This window comes from Lycorma delicatula, chromosome 6 (genome assembly GCF_047948215.1).
Source record: "Lycorma delicatula isolate Av1 chromosome 6, ASM4794821v1, whole genome shotgun sequence".
Classification (NCBI taxonomy): domain Eukaryota; kingdom Metazoa; phylum Arthropoda; class Insecta; order Hemiptera; family Fulgoridae; genus Lycorma; species Lycorma delicatula.
Window position 1 is genome coordinate 145,188,573 of NC_134460.1, and position 17,715 is coordinate 145,206,287.

General features: G+C 34.3%; 1 protein-coding gene across 2 annotated transcripts in view; it reads right to left on the bottom strand.

Moving 5' to 3' along the window:
• Positions 1–443: 443 nt before the first annotated feature.
• LOC142326334 (sodium-coupled monocarboxylate transporter 1-like) overlaps positions 444–17,715 on the bottom strand; it is a 73,026-nt gene continuing 55,754 nt past the window's right edge. For both annotated transcript variants that reach the window (XM_075368750.1, XM_075368749.1), the window contains exons 13-14: positions 9,831–9,985; positions 444–952 (exon numbers count right to left, since the gene is read on the bottom strand). In XM_075368750.1, coding sequence (XP_075224865.1) covers positions 652–952; positions 9,831–9,985 — 456 coding nt within the window. In that variant the 3' untranslated portion in view covers positions 444–651. The remainder of the gene's footprint in view (positions 953–9,830; positions 9,986–17,715) is intronic.

Genomic DNA, 17,715 nt, shown 5'->3' on the forward strand with positions numbered 1-17,715 from the left:
TTTGTAACTCTAATTATGTATTTATGAATTCTTTTCAAACTTGTATTTCTTTCCCAATGAAAATTATTTCACATAAAAAAAAAAACTGACTAATTGTGCATTAGCCAATAGTCATGAGCATGAATAGATAAATTAATAACAATAAAATAAAAATATCATTATAAAAATAGACTAAAAGGTTAACAGACCGTTCAGTTTTTAGATAAATGATTTAGATTACGTATAATTTAAATTTCATTAAATTAAATACTTTACTTTAAAAAAACAAATTCATAAATTTCTTACATTTTCTCATATAGATGATCTTCACTAATGTACATCAGAAATAATTTTAAAAACATAGTGAATTTTACTTGTTATTATTATGATTTCATATACACTATTTTTACATAATAAACTAAGATATAAAATATACAACTTGATATTATTTTATAATTGTTTTCATTAATAGAGTATATGTGGTATACAATAAAGACTAAGTTTTGCTATTCTAAAGTTGTATAAAACATGATCAAATTCTGTTCATTTCATAATACTGTTTAAAACATTATTTTAAAAACATTCATTACGTAAAAAAAGTTGTATGACAAAGACAACTAATTGTAGTTCTTAAATACAGTTTGTGATATAGATAAGTCACTATATATAAAATTAAGAAATTTGTTCCTTTTCATTATCATTTTTTAATTTAACTAAAATATAATCATTTTTAACAGGAACATTTGAAGTATTCTGTTTTTCAGGTAAAAATCGATGCAGTTGTGTTGCAATTAAGTCAGGGTCAAGTGAATTAAGATCTTGCGTTCCAGTTATTAAACTGACTATTATTCCCACAACAAATCCAATCAGTACTCCAATTGGTGCGTAGTATAAATAGGATAACTGATATACTAATGGAACTGTGCCATCAGTAATTACTGGAGAACCAACACCTTCGTAACTCTGTGTAAAACTTGAGTAACAAAAGAAAAATATGTTAATTTAGTTTTAACCCTTCACAGCATGCCCTTATATTATTTACAATTTTGTCACATACAAAACAGAGATATTAACTCTCATTTTATATACATATAATTTATATTTTAAATGTAAAGAAATCAACATTGAAATAACTTTATAATCATATATTCTGGCAGAAATATCATACTTAAATTAGCTAACCTTTAAACAAATTATTATGAGTTTCAGTTATACAGTATTTCAATTGGTAATTTATTTTTTTATTACTTTTTATTAATTACAACATAATGTGGTGAAAAGTGACCATTGGATACAGATGACCACGAAAAAGATCATTTAATCAGTAATGGCAGTTAGTTGATGATAGTTAATCTGGCATCAACTTTAACAGGTTTCCGCTGAAAAGATCAATTTGATTTGTGAAAAAATTATTTATTTCATTTTCTTTTACTGTAACTGAGCATCTGACCACATGATAATTCCAAAACTGGTCATACATTAATGGAAAATTCAACTGCTCAAAGTTGAGTAAACAAAAATTGCAGTAATGCATATGTGTATATTTATATGCATTATATAATATGGGTTGGCGTCCCCACGGGCCTAGCCTCTACAGCTTTTCTTCCCACTACACACTTAGCTGCAGAATACTTTTCACTATACACGTATACTACACCAGGTACACTACATGAATTACAACATATACATTTACTCGACTACACAACAACATCCAACACAGTTTTCTCCTTCACTTACACTTGATGGTGTTGCGACATCGTACGAAATGCAACCGTAACCCAAGGTGGGAACTATCATGCCGATGGGTGAATGGCTCTACGTAGTGAGTCTCGAACGATGTCCTCTGGGCACCAGAGCAAACCCAGTTGTATTTAGCTCTAGCTCCAGTACGCGTGCGCTCTGCTGGAGTGGTCTATTGTATCGCCGGTTCTCATGGGACCAAAATTTCAGTTCCTACAGCCAATTCTATGATGGTTGGTGGTCCATCTGAAAAAACCACCACTTTAAGTCTGGTGAAAAGGCCTCGATCAGCTTCGTCTGACGAGGATAAATTTGCTACAGCCGATGAAGGTGGTGTTAGGTGCAAGAATGTTCGCTTTGTTGTTGTTACGAATAATCAGGAGGGTGGCTCCCTTCAAAAGGTCTCACCTTCTTGATTAGTAAATGCATCACAGGATGTATTGGTTCTCCGAAGAACATTAAAAAATTACGTGATGGGACAGTTCTGGTAGAGACATATAACGACGAGCAGAGTCGGTCTTTGTTACGTCTGACCAATATGGGCGGCATAATCGTAAGTACAGCATGCCACAAGACCCTAAATACCAGCCGAGGAGTGATTTTTTGTCGTGACCTTCTAGAAATGAATTTGAAGGAAATTGCTGATGAACTTAGTACTCAAGGTGTTGTAGAGGTGAAACGTATGATGAAACGGCAGAACGGGTCAGAAGAACCGACGCCGTCCCTTATACTGACGTTCAGTCTTCCTGTTCCTTCAGAGAGGATTAGAGTGGTTTACCTCTCCGTTCGGGTACGCCAGTTCATTCCCAACCCACGGCGGTGTTTCAGGTGCCAAAGGTACGGTCACACTACATCTTGCTCGAGGTCGGAGATCTGTGCTCGATGTGCTACCGAAGGCCACAGTGACGCTAACAGCGAGGAGAGAGAAAAATGTGCGAACGGCAATGGTTCGCATACGGCTCGCTCCCGAGATTGCCCAACCTTGAAGGAAGAGAAGGCGATTCTCAAGATCTGTACTGAGCAGAAACTATCTGTCCCGGCTGCACGCAGGGAGTATAGGAAGATAGTTAACTCACGGAACCTCGTTCAACCTGATGTGTCCTTCGCCACTGCTGCGTCAAAACAGACTGCTTCACCTGTTCATACTCCACAGTGCGGATCCTGCACGGAACTTAAGAAACTCCTTCAGATGCTTTCTGATCAGGTTACTTCGCTTACGGCCACTATTTCCGGGCTGACAAGGATGAGTGAAAAGTTCTGCGTCGCAATAACTGAATCCAGCAGTGTGGTCCGTACAAAAGTTCCTACTCCCAAAGTGCTGCCGACAGCCACTATTTCCGGACTGACAAGGGTGAGTGAAAGGTCCTGTGTCGCAATAACTGAATCCAACAGTGTCGTCCATACAAAAGTTCCTGCTCCCAACGTGCTGCCGGTACGGGCGCAGAGGCTACCACAGACGGCGGTAAGCCAACTACCAAGATCCCCACGAAAGTAACCCGCATGACCACCCCCTCTGGGATGTCAGTAGCGACATCCCGTTCTCATAAATCTCCACTGCCGTCACTCCATATACTGGAGGATATGGTTGAGGAACCTCCCGACCCAAAGGCGTCGGAGTTATCTAAGTTGAATAACACTAAAAAGAAAAATATAATCACGTACAACAGAATTCTATATGGTTTCCTGAGCATATTTATTATTTATTATATTTATTATTATTATATTTATGTTTTTTATTTTATTTTAATTTTATGAACATTATTCAGTGGAATGTTCGGGGTGTACGGTCCCGTATTGCAGATATTGGAGTACTGGCGCAGCTGCATGATCCGATTGTCATGTGTTTCCAGGAGACTCATCTTCTGCGACATGACCCAATCGCACTCAGGGGATAATTTTGTGAGAGATTAGACTGTGTAGTGGACGGTAGAGAGAGTGGTGGAGTGGCTATTTTCATGAGGGATGAGGTATCAGCTACAAGGATTCGACTGACCACTCTCGTTCCTGCTGTTGCAGTAAAGTTCTCTGTCCCCTTCAAGTTGCATATCTGCAATCTATATCTCTCGCGAACACTGAGTTCAGTGCTCTGTAATCTCAAATCTACTCGCACAAATACCGTTTCCATCATTAATAGTAGGAGACTTCAATGCCCACCATGTTTCTTGGGGCTCGACTTTCTGCTCCACTCGGGGAAATATAGTACACAATGTGAGACAGGACTTGGACCTTTGTTTGCTGAATGATGGATCTCATACATTCATGTCTTTATCATCTGATACTGTGTCTAATATCGATCTCTTCATGTGCTCGCCGGCTTTACTCCCTCGTTTTGATTGGTCTGTTTGTGATGATTTTCATGGCAGCGACCATAAACCAATTGTTCTTCATTTCGGTGAGGACCACGAGGTTCGGGGAAGGCCACGGAGGTGGATTGTTGAAAAGGCGAATTGGGATGGATATCGTACGGCCTTCCAATCGCAGTGGGACGTCGGTGCGGACATCCTTGAGCAACTTTCCTCTCTTACGTCCAAAATACTTGAAACTGCCAGCAGATATGTCCCACAAACATCGGGTAATCCTAAACGTCCTTCCGTTCCGTGGTGGAATGATGATTGCAAGTGTGCTCTTCGGAATCGACGGCGAGCACTACGCAAATTCAATAATAGACCTATAACTGAACATCTAGATATGTAACGCAGAGCGGTGTGCCGTCGGGTCTTCTTGACCGCTAAGAGGAATTCATTGACGAAGTATGTGAACTCCATCTCACGTACTACTACCACGTCTACTGTGTGGAGAAAAATCCATGCAATTTTCAGGTCTCCAGGGCAATCTATTCTCGGTCTCGTCGATGAGGGAGAACTCCTTACGTCATCTTCGGCTATAGCAAATGCTTTAGCGAAATCTTTCCGTTCTGTGTCTCTCACCTCGTCATATAGTAACAACTTTCAGAGGTACAAAGCACAGATGGAAGTATTGGTGTTTCGGTTGGTGAATTGAACACTCCATTCTTACTTAAAGAATTGTTGCAGGCACTTAGGAACTGGCGTGACACTACTCCCTGGACACCAGACAACGTTCGCCTTTGTATCCTTTCGCACCTTCCTGACTCAGCACTACAACATCTTTTGAGTATTTACAATGGTTTATTCTGCGGACAAGTCTTTCCGCCCGGCTGGTCAGAAGCATTTATTATACCAGTAATAAAGCCTGGCAAAGAGAACCCCATAAAAGCTACCCCCCCCCCCCGACTTAAGCTACCCCACTTAAGCTACCGCCCTATTTCTTTAACAAGCGTATTGTGTAAGGTAATGGAGAGGATGGCGAACCGCAGGCTTGCATGGTAACCCACCGGGTTGATCTAGTGGTTAACGCGTCTTCCCAAATCAGCTGATTTGGAAGTCGAGAGTTACAGCGTTCAAGTCCTAGTAAAGCCAGTTATTTTTGCATGGATTTGAATACTAGATCGTGGATACCGGTGTTCTTTGGTGGTTGGGTTTCAATTAACCACACATCTCAGGAATGGTCGAACTGAGAATGTACAAGACTACACTTCATTTACACTCATACATATCATCCTCATTCATCCTCTGAAGAATTATCCAAACGGTAGTCACCGGAGGCTAAACAGGAAAAAGAAAGAAACAAGAAACAAGGCTTGCATGATACTTGGAGAAACATGGCTTTCTTTCTTCGGAACAGTGTGGTTTCCGACAGGGAAGATCTTCCATTGACCATTTGGTGTCGATGGAGACAGCCATACAAACGCCTTTCTGAACCGCCAACACCTCGTTACTATCTTTTTCGATATAAAAAAGGCGTACGAAACGGCCTGGCGACGTGGCATTCTTAACACCCTTAGGAGGTGGCGGATCACTGGCAATATGATTGCTTTTATCCGGGGGATTCTTGAATCACCGGACGTTTCGTGTTCGTGTAGACGATTCACTTTCAGACAGTGTCGTCTCGGAAAATGGGGTACCTCAAGGTAGTGTATTAAGTGCCACCTTGTTTTCTGTGTCCATAAACAGCATTACCGATTGTGTACAGGCTCCTGTCTCTTGTTGTCTTTTCGTTGATGATTTTGTTATTTACGTTGCGAGCCGCTCTACACCCACTGGTGAGCGACTGATACAGAACACTACATTTCGCCTGAGGCTTGGTCAGGGACTACTGGTTTCACATTTTCACCCGACAAGATGAAATGTATAGTCTTTTCCGGCTACGGAGCCCTTCTAATCCGCGGGTTTTTCTGAACAGAGAGCTTATTGCTGTCTCTACTTACGTCAGGTTTCTGGGTTTGCTTTTTGATAGCCGTCTTACCTTAGTTACACATATAAGGGAATTGAGGACAAAGTGTACCAGACCTTTGGATATGATGCGGATCCTTAGTAACACCAACTGGGGGGCCGATCGGTCATGTATGTTACGTTTTTACTACTTTCTTGTTCGTTCCCGTTTGGATTATGGTTGTGTCGCCTATTCTTCAGCTCGTCAAACCGTACTTAAGATGCTGGACGGTGTGCATCATTCTTTTCTTCGGCTTGTCACAGGTGCGTTTAGATCGAGCCCTATCGCAAGCTTACTTGTAGACGGTGGCGAGCCATCACTTTGGGATAGACGAGACCAGCTTTTGTTGTCTTATTTTGCCCGTCTCAGCGGACAGCCGAACCACCCAGCTTTTGACCCAGTTCTTAAGAATCCTAATTTGAGGAAGTATGAGGACCGTCCACGTTGTACTGCGCCTGTGGGTGTCCGTACACGATGTCTGCTGCAGCATATGAATGTTGGCACTCCCTCGTTCCTTCCATCATGTCCGTGCTCGAATCTCCCGTGGAGAATAAACCATGTAAATTTTACGTTTGATCTTACAACGTATGATAAACAATCAACGCCACCTATTGTTTTCCAGCAGATGTTTCAGTTTCTCCTCACCAAGACGAACCCAGACGTGGTGGTATACACTGATGGGTCGAAACATGACGGTAACGTTGGTTGGGCTTTTGTTTTCAATGAACAGACTTATATGTTTGGCCTACCCGGTGTTACGAATGTGTTCACCGCGGAACTACTCGCTATGGATAGGGTTGTAAGTATCGTTGGCCCTAAATATAGGAGCATTCTTATTTGCAGTGACTCGTACTGTGCTCTCCAGGCGTTGGAAAACCTTTATTCCGGACATCCTGTAGTCGTTGGCATTTATGATAAAATCGCTGAGTTAGATAAACGAAACAGGGGGGTAGGTTTTTGCTGGATCCCTAGCCACGTTGGAATTCTAGGTAACGAGAGGGCAGATTCTGCTGCCAAAGAAGCGTGTATTCAGCCTCCTTTCACCACCCGAGTTACTACCGTTGATTTTATCAATCATATAAAATAATCACTGCGAGCAAGGTGGCAAAGTGGCTGGGCGGCTGCCGTCGATAATAAACTTCGACGGATTAAAAATTCAGTGTTGCCGTGGGGCTCCTCTTGCAGGAACTCTCGTCGTGAGGAAGTGGTCCTCTGCCGGTTACGGTTGGGGCATACGAGGATCACACACAAATATCTAATGTCAGGAGAAGAACCACCCCTGTGCACACGATGCAACTGCCGCATGACTGTACACCATATTCTCGTGGACTGCATATGTTATGCGGCGTTGCGTCGTCAGTTTGATGTACCCAGCAGCATTCGTGATATCTTGTGCAATGATGGCGGGAATTTGGAACGGATGTTTCTCTTTTTGCATAGCACGAGATTACTGCAAAGGATTTAATATACTCATATGTTTATCTGTAAGGAGAGTTTTTTAATAATTTTAACCTTTATTTTAGATTTGATTTTTTGGTTTTATGTGTTTAATTTTACTATCCGGGGAGGGGATTTTTGCACAACCCATCGGAGTTAGGTAAGTTTTTATACTTTCTTTATTCTATTATTTTAACTTTTATATTTTATCAACTTTGTCTGTGGTATTAGTTTTGGGTTTTATTTTGCCTTCTTGGCTTGTTTTAGTAAATTTTTATTATATCATTAATATTACGTTTACACCTTGTATGGTTTGTTATTTTGGAGTTATTTTACCCTTTTAATAATAACTACCGGGCGATGATAACGCCCAGGCGTCTTTCAACCACAAACAAAACAAACAAAAAAAAAAAATTATATAATATGTCTGACTAGTCCCTGTTCCCCCTAGACAAATGTACTTTGTACAGACGCAGTGTCATTATGGCTCATCTCTTTACATGTGCTGGATTCCTTTCTATCTGATGGACAAAATAAGGACTCTCCTTAGCCCAGAAAACCACATTACTGTTTTTCCCAGTACTTCAAAGAAGTCCCATACCCCTCTTTGCAAGTTGTGTCCTCTTTGCAAGTTCTGAAAATATTATGGTAATCAGTTCTTAAGCAATATTTCCTTTATCACAGTCAGTATCTCTAGTCTCAAGTCATACAGGACTTTCACTCGCTTATTTATCTTAGTTGCAAAGCCTTATTAAATTATAATGACTTAAAGTGAATTTTGTACTGCTCAAAAATCTGAAAACTGAAATTTCAACCAAAAATGAAAGACACAAATAAGACAAGTGGGTAGCATCTCTCTCTTTTATAAGTATCCTGTATTTCTGAATCAAAGCTAAATTTTTTTCACATTTAATAAAATAAATTTCTTATTAAAAAATTGAACATCTTCCTTTAGTTCTTGGATAAACATACACCAAAAGTTACAGAATTTTGTTATTTCAGTCATGAAATTACAAAGCATAAAATAAAAAGTTAGCAGAAATCAAAAGCAGACTGTTACAAAGTAGGAGAAATTTTATATAAAAAACAGGTTTGCTAGTGTCAACTACACATCTAAGAAGTAGAGATATTCTTAAAAATACTATAAAGAAACAAAATATTGGCCTTTTGAAAAAACCAGAAAAGAAGTTGAGGCCTTTGTTGTAGAATATCACAGGTTATATTGATCAAAGAGATTTGATATAATTTTCACATACAAGAGATATTAATGAAGAATTTTTATATAGATATAAACAGATGGCAAAGTATAAAAACATTCAGATTTAGTTTATTTATATAGAGGGTTGTGTAAAACGTAAAAATTGCAGAGGAAGAGAAAATAAATATTACATATAAAACAGATAACTGAGAATATAGGATGTAGTAAAAATATGTTGAGGTTAATAGAATAACATATAAAAGAAAGAAAGGGAAAATAGCATCAAACCATTCAAATAACTGATAACCCCAATAACAACTAGAAATGCTTATTAAAATTTCCACAGGATATCATAAGGTCTTAGAATAATAAAAATTTACTGTACAAGAAATCATTTCCAAAAAGACAATGCATTACATTTGTGTCATTATAATTAAAATAATTGTTTATCTGCTAATAATTAATGCACATATGTCTGTTAACTACCATAACCAGATGGTGGTAAGGGACCAGATATAATTAAAATGCTGTACTCAATAACAACAAATCCTGTACATTTTAAGAAGAGTGTTTGGGGATTTTTTTTTCTTGCCTTCCCAGCATGAGGTGAGTCTTTCTGCCATATACTGCACTCAGCATGCCAAGTCCTTAAAATGCAGGTGTCATTAAACCATGCAAATGACAAATTCTGTTAAACACCAGGATCGGGTAAAAATGAAAAAAAAAATTTTCCATTCAAAAAACATAATTACGGCCTTTACAACCTCAGCTGCTTAACTTTTGTAGCAGACATAATAAAGACCTGAGATCAGTGTATACCAGCAAGTTAATGTATCAATTCCCATGAATAAAGCATTATATACACATTATCTTTACTCAGTAGCAAAAGAACCACGTATGAAACATTAAAGAACTGTTGTAATGATAATTAAAGAAAATAAAGACAGAAACAGAAATAATCAGCATTCAAATACAAGTAAAGTAAAACTTCGCGATTAAAATATTTTTTTTAATAGTTAATCTATCAGAATTATTGAAACACATTCTGCTCAAATTGAATATTACGAGTATTCTATTTTTACACTAATGTAATCATTTTAAATGTAAAATCCAGTCTTGGTTATTAATTTTCCTTTAAATTATAAAATGTGTTTATTAATACCAACTTTCTAAAAATTCAACTTACTTATGAAACATGTCTACCGTTTCATTACTTGGACAGCCATTCACACTAGTAATTTTCCCAGGAAATAACATTCTTCCTCCAGCTATAGCCGATTGTGCTCCACCTGCAATCCAACCCATACTTACCATACTAGATACTAAACCAGCTAATGCTCCCTAAAAACAAATAATTAAAAAAGAATTAATAACTTACACACAAAAATATAATACAGAACAGATAGATTTATATGTTTATATTTTCAAAAAAAAAATTTAATTCAATTATAAGTGAATCAATCTGCAGTTACTTACACTATAAACTCAGCATTATCAATTATTGGTGTGCAAGAATTAATGAAGTGTTAATTATGCAGTACATTTATTTAAATCCAGAATTGAGGTATCCATGCTGTTAGTAAAGAAGTTAGCAAAAAAAAAATTTATATTAAACTAAAGAAATGGTAGTGATTATGAGCTGTGTTGTGCAAAATAACATTCAGTCAAAAAATCAACCTAAAACCTCATGTTCTAACTCTGAGGGGATATCCAAAAATAACTGGAATAAGTACTTACATACAATCTGGCTCTAGTTATGTATCTATTGCTAGGCATAGCTAGCTTATAATATTCTATGGCCATCTCACAAACAATATTTTTCTATATTGTTCATAAGATATTCAGTGTCGATTTTACTTGGTGCTTGTTAAACATATTCTATGATTTTTGTTATAAGTGGGTATAAAGAGCAGATACTCCTGCATTAAATTTTGTTTCCTCAAGGGAAAGCAGTTGTTAAATAACAGGTCTGCAAGTGGCTTTGTGTTTCAAATGAGACTTAAAAAAGTCTTAATAACCAACTAAGAGCTGCCCAACCTTCTACAATTAGGAATGACAAAACTCTTGAAAAAGATTACAACAGAATTTACGAACTTCATAGTCTGATTATTTAAAAAATTTGTGAACTGACTTGTTTCTTGCCAACAAATTTTAACAGATGAAAAATGGATGATGTCACTTTACGACAGAGATCCAGTAAGTATAACAAGAATTAAAATGAATTAATAACTAGATTTCAACATACTGCAATAGATAAGAGCACAAAATTAAACGAAATAAAAAATAACAGCTACAAACATAATAGTCTACACGTTAATAAAAACATTTTTTTTAAATTCTTAACTAAAAATTGTATCCAAAAAAGGTAATTTCAAAATTTATTAAAAACTAAGCATAATTATTAATAAAAATAAATCCGATTCAAATAATATTTACAATAAAACAGGTGCATACAAAATAAAAATACAAAGGTGTTTATAAAGTAAGATCCGTTTTGAAATAAGAACAAACTTTATTACTGACGCATAAGAACTACATTTCAACTTCAACAAATTTTTCATAGCGTTTTGCTAGCTTCTTCATATCCTCTTCAGGAAATTCTAACTATTTTTCATTTCCTTGTCACCATTATACCTTTATAATGCAAGCCACTGTTGGAAGATGAAGAAAATAAAAATAATCGTTGGGAGGTAAGTCCAGGGCTACAGGATGCATGATTGAAGAGTTTCGAATGGAATTTTTCTTATTGCCTTTCACAGACTGATTTACCAGTTATCATCATACAAAAACAAAATCCCGCAGGATCCCACCCCACATCGTTCCCGCATCCGACAAACAATTTTTTATACTCCATTTTTTCGGTTAAACTTGATAAATTAAAGATCGTGAAACATCAGAGATGACTGTAACACACAAAGTCCCAGTTTTCTTGAATTTTTTTTATCAACCCAATCATCCATTATCACTAACATCTGGCCGTTATGTTCATCTTAAAAATCCGTTTGCCCTTCTCAAAATGAACGGCACCAGTGTCTTTTTAGCTCACTCATAATATTTGGTCAGCAAATTTGGCTGTGAATTTCAGCCGCAGAATTGCTTTTGCCATTAAAATTCAGATTACTCCTACAATTTCACAATCGGCGGGATCATGACTTGTAGTACACATCATAATGAATATGATGAATATATAAAACTAATGACAAAATTACTAAACTATTGCTGCTAAAAACTGCCCAATGATCAAAATAACTAAGCTACGCAAGCACCATTTCTCACACACAGGAATGTGATGAATGCTAGATTGTTGATACAGTGTTCTTTGGTGGTTAGATTTCAATTAACCAAACATTTCCGGAATGGTCGACCTGAGTCTGTTCCAGACTACATTTACAGTCATTACCAAGTAACGGCAAACTTGGAGTGGCAATTACTATCCAACATATCATGCAACATGTTTATGCTACTATGAGATGACTAATCATAGTGTGTCAATGTTATAGAAAACAATAGTGTAGCAGTGACGTGCAGGCTGATCTTCCAAGCTCGCCATTATGTGGAGGCTACTGCACACCTACATTGCACTACATCTGCAACTACGTCAGGCCTGGCAAGCCGATAACAATAATTGTATTTGCTTATATAACCAACACCCAGACCCAGCAGTAATTGGAAAACTGGTTGGAGAAAACAACAACATATAGGCAGCAAATTCAAAATGAACCTACTTTAAAAATATGCCTTGTATAATGAAAAAATTGTAATAAATCTGATAAGTTAATGATAATAGAAATTTAAAATAACAATAACAATAACAAGTTTGTTATGCATTGATGCATCCACAAATTCATTTCATATGTTCCTATTACATTCACATACATTCCTGTTTGAAATATAATATTATCTAATGGGACTCCCCCTAAAAGTCAGAAAGAATTTTCAAGATATAAAACGAACTGTCAGATCATTGTTTGGCACCTATAAGTAAGAAACATGTAGACCCCTTTATTCATAAAACTAAAAATGTTTCCTTATCCTTGTGTTTGAATTAATCTTTACTAAAAATAATCATCACTTACTCATAATAATATCCACAGCTATCAAACCAGAAAACATAACTGTTTTTGTATAATTTAACCTAATAGTTTGGCTCAAGAAAGGGCCTTATTACTTTCCATTGTTATTTTTAATAAAATACCAAACCATTTAAAGCATTTTCCCAGAAATTCATTCAAAATGTAATTAAAAAAAAAAATGTACATTATCAAGGATAAAGATGAAATCGTTTTATAATGCTAACCAAAATACTTTTTAAACGTTTAATTTTCTGCATACCATCCAATAAATACATAAATGTGTGTTCAAATAATTTTCATTAGCATGTATTGAATTGTGAATTATTTTTTATATTTAGTATCTTCATGTACTTACTAAAAATTATTTCATGTGTTCTTATTTTAAATAAATAATTAATATAAACTTTAATGACACCTTTGTTTTATTTTATAATTAATTGTTTAATTTTGTGATTCTGCTCTGATCAAGGTTTTACCACAGTTTCCATAGATCAATCCATATTATTATGTGCTAATCAGAAAAAAAGATTTACTTATACATTTATTTTATTTATTTATTTGTAGTCTTTTAGATCTCTGAAATCTTGTAAGGAATGTCACTTTTTTTACTATCTTGTATTTAGTAAATTCCATTGTAAAGATAATTAATTAATTATACAGCTATATTTTTCAGAAATGAAATGCTATTTTCTTCATTTAATAGGAGCACACACGCTCCTAAGAAAAGAAGAGGTATTAACCTCATTTTTGGTAATCCCCATTATTAACAGATAATATATAAATTTGTTTTCTACTCTCCACTTCTGCCATAAGAATAAAAAAAATTCTTAAACTATATTTATTTTTCAAGAACTTATTTGACACAATTGCCAAGATCAATTGCTCCTCGATTAACAAGACATTTGCATACAGGCAAAATCAGATTTGTTTATCTCAATGTCAGATAAGCTGAAATTATAAGTAGCTAGTCATCTTTTGTAATGAACGGATAATACATTACCTAGAAGTCTTAGTAACATTGCTGTTTACACACTGTTTACTTCTTCACACTTTCATAGGTGAAGATAAAAGCAGTGTATATGATAGAAATAAGCTGATAGTTTTTTTTTTAAAGGAATATGTTGACAATACACTCTTAGTCTTTGTTGTTTTGTAGTTTATAACAGATCTCTTGAAAGTTTTAATATTTCTTCATCACTAGAATTTTAAATTGTTCATGTGCTGAACAATAAATTTTATTTTTGTTGTTAGGATAATTTCTACTATGCTTATTTTTTACAGATATATACAGACCATAGCAGTTCAAATGTACTTCCACAATAGTAATCCAACAATCACAAATCTTACTAGATTAAATTAACCTACAAATGTTAAGTAAACAAATAACAGTAAACAAAAAATAGCAACTGCTGAATTTTAAGGAATGTAACAGGTGATTTCAGTATTTTAATAGATTTGTCATCTCATATTTTATTATTTAGTATTTTGACTTATAATTCTCTTCAACTGTGGAAAATATACCATCAAGAATTACCATATGCACTTAACTAAAAGTTGAATTTTTTTTATCATTACAGTTGTATTCTGGGAATTGTTTACAATAATAAACAAACACCAAATTATGCAGATCATATTAAAAACTATGAAAATGAATTCTGAAATATGAATTTGCATCAGAATTTAATAGAAGATTTACAACTCACACTCTTGAAACATATATAAAATAAAAATATATTAACAATAATGTAATAAATTAATAGACAGGACTAAAAAAATGATGGTTGGATATAAAAATTGGATATTTAATATGATCTAAAATTAATGAACTACATAATTCTCAATTTAATTATCAGATTATATAAATAACAGAAGAACTTTGATATTAGTGTTTCATTGTTGTAGTTATTTAAGATGTACTGTACTACTGTTAAAACTAGAACAACACTGTTAAAACTAAGAAACAACAGTGGTTTAAGAGACCGTTGTTAAAACTAGTTGTGGAAAATATTAAATGACCTCCATTTCAATTAGGGACGTCAAAGAATTAATTTTTTTTTTAAGTAAAAATATTTGCGTTTCAATACCCTTTTAAAAAAAAGGGTCACACCTTACTGATTGAAAGTGCCCTTTGTAACTGAAATTTTTGTGTTGACCTCTTTCCTCAGAAGTTCTCTGGGTGTTGGGTGTTGCTTGGGATGTTGAGGTCATATTGAAAAACAGATCATTTCAAGGTAGTAGCACTTGCGTAATTTCATTTTTCTGTGTTTAACTGTTGAAAAAATACCAAAGGGTTCCCATACTTACTTAACATCATTATATATATATATATATATATATATATATATATATATATATATAAATTTTTGAGTAATTTCAAAGAATTTATGTTAAGTCAGTTTGGAGATATTATTCAAAATATAGTCCAACACCCATACATATCTGGAAATTTCTGTAACTTTTCTGTGTTTTCTGGAATAAGAAATCTAACATCAAATGTTACACATTTTTTTGCATCAAACATCAAAACATCTGATGCAAAAACTCTGATACCCAAAATTTTGGATGATACTACACTTTTCCACACAGTAACAGAGCAGCAGCTGGGAAAGTAAAAAACAATTGACTGTTTAAGAAATCAGTAAATTGAAGACAAGGAAACATAGCCAAAGTTGATTGATCGCACCCTACAAAAGAATTATTCAAAAAGAGAAAAAACAGTAAGTAATCAAAACATGAAAAATATTAAATATCACAAAATGTTTAGATCTAAATAGTTTAAATTAAATAAAACTTTAGAAACAAAGCTATAACAATTTTTTTCTATTTAGCCTCCATAACCATTGTAAGGTATTACCTCAGAGAATGAATGGGGTTGATATATATGAATGTAAATGAAGTCTGAAACCCAACCACCAAAGAACACTGGTATCCATGACCTAGTATTCAAATATGTATAAAAGTAACTGCCTTTACTAAGATTTGAACGTTAGAACTCTCAACTTCGAAATCAGTTGATTTGCGATGAGTTCATCACTAAACCAACCCGGTAGATTTGTATTAATATTTTTAAGAAATTAATAAGAGAATTTCTGCTCATGACAATGTTAAATAACATAAACAATGAGATTTGACTTTATACAGAAGAAACAGTACCGAGGATGCCTTACTTCAAAAGTTTCGTCTGAACTCCAAATTGTGTAAAATGAAAATAAAATGAAGAATTATTTATCAACATTACAAATGCTTTTGATCATGTCAATCAGAAATAAATTTGAAAAATATGGGAGCCAGAATTCCATGAATTTATACACAAATTGTTCCATTTCTAAAAGAATATAATATGTTCAACCAGATGCTTTTATTAGCGCAAACTAGCCAATAAACTATGGAATTCCACATAAATTAATAGTTGGTATAACTGCTTCCTTTTATATGTGATTTATGGAAAATTTATTAATGGAAAATTTTCTAAACAGAATTTATGGATGATACTGGCTTTCCTTTGGTATGAAAAAAATACAAGTTTTATAACTGGCATCAAACAGACATATGATGTGTTGAGGTTTAGGTTTGATGTTAAATAATTAGTTTTTTATTACTAACCAATAAAACTAAAGATAAGGTTTGTATAGTCTATGAAAAAAATTCTTCGCAGGATGAAATTTTTTAACATAGAATTTCGTTGAAGGATTCACCAATCATTCCTCCGTATTTGTAGGTGTATAAATACAGGTTGGGCTAAATGAATGTTTGCCATGAATGATTTTAATTCTGTAACATTTTACAACAAATGAAAAATTTAAGTTTTTAAGATGGTAGTAATCAAATGATATAATTATTATTCATTTATTCAGCTTATTTTTATAACAGTATTTAGAATAATAGCGTTTAAGTGCACAAAACAAGAACAAGTTTTTATGCTTTAGTATTGGAGGAAAATAATAAGGATACTGCTATCATCCATGAAGAAGTCTTTGCAAAATTTTGTAATTTTTCTATCAACGTTTGTATAAACTGGACATAAAATTTGAAAATATTGTAGATGTTAGAGATACTCCATGATCAGGTAGACCAGGAATCAGTTGCTTTTAGAAAATAAAGAGCTTGTTCCAGATACATTAATAAAGAGTTCCCAAAAGTCGATGATAAAGGCTTCTTAGGTTCATAATCCCCAAAATAAGTTTATGAATGATTCTAAAGAAGTTGAAGATTAAATGTTATCAGCCAAGATTCATGAAGATAATTGCAGTTCATGAAGATAATTTTGTCAGAGAATGAAATTTTGAGAGGAATTAGTTATTCATTGTTAAACACATCCGGATTTTTCAACCTCAGTGGTACGGTCTGATGAAGCATGTTCCAAACTTAACGTTTGAAACGTTAGTTAAAACCCAAGCAGACCATTATAACTGTATTTCTTGATCTGATGAAAATCCTTGTGTAGTTATGAGGAAGAGACTTAACCTACCTGAAGTTCATGTTCAGTATGGGATCACAAAAGAGCAGTGACAGGAACAAGTTTATTTGATAAAAGTATAATGGCAATCATATTTTGAGATTTATTTCTAAGAATTCCCTGGTTTTATATCAGCCATTCCTATGTTTGGCTGGAAGATTCAGCATCCTCTCAATCTGCCCTTTAAGTTTGAGATTACCTACATCAAATTTGTTCTGAGTAAATAGAAAGCCAAAAAATAATCATCATTTTAATATGATTTGATGCCTTACAAATTTTTTATTTTATGGAATTTTTAGACATGGTATTTTTTCAAATTTGAATGACCTGAACTACTTCAAGATATCAAATGAAAACTCAATTATAAATCTGGAAAAAATTTATATAACTCATTGGTTAAACACAGTGGCACAAATACGTAAGGGCAAAAGGATGATGCACTTAACACTTCTATTGTGTATTACACAATATGATAAAAAAACTTATTTTATTCAAATTTTTTTAACTGTTTTCTTAGTAGTAATTGAGAAAATTAACTTTAA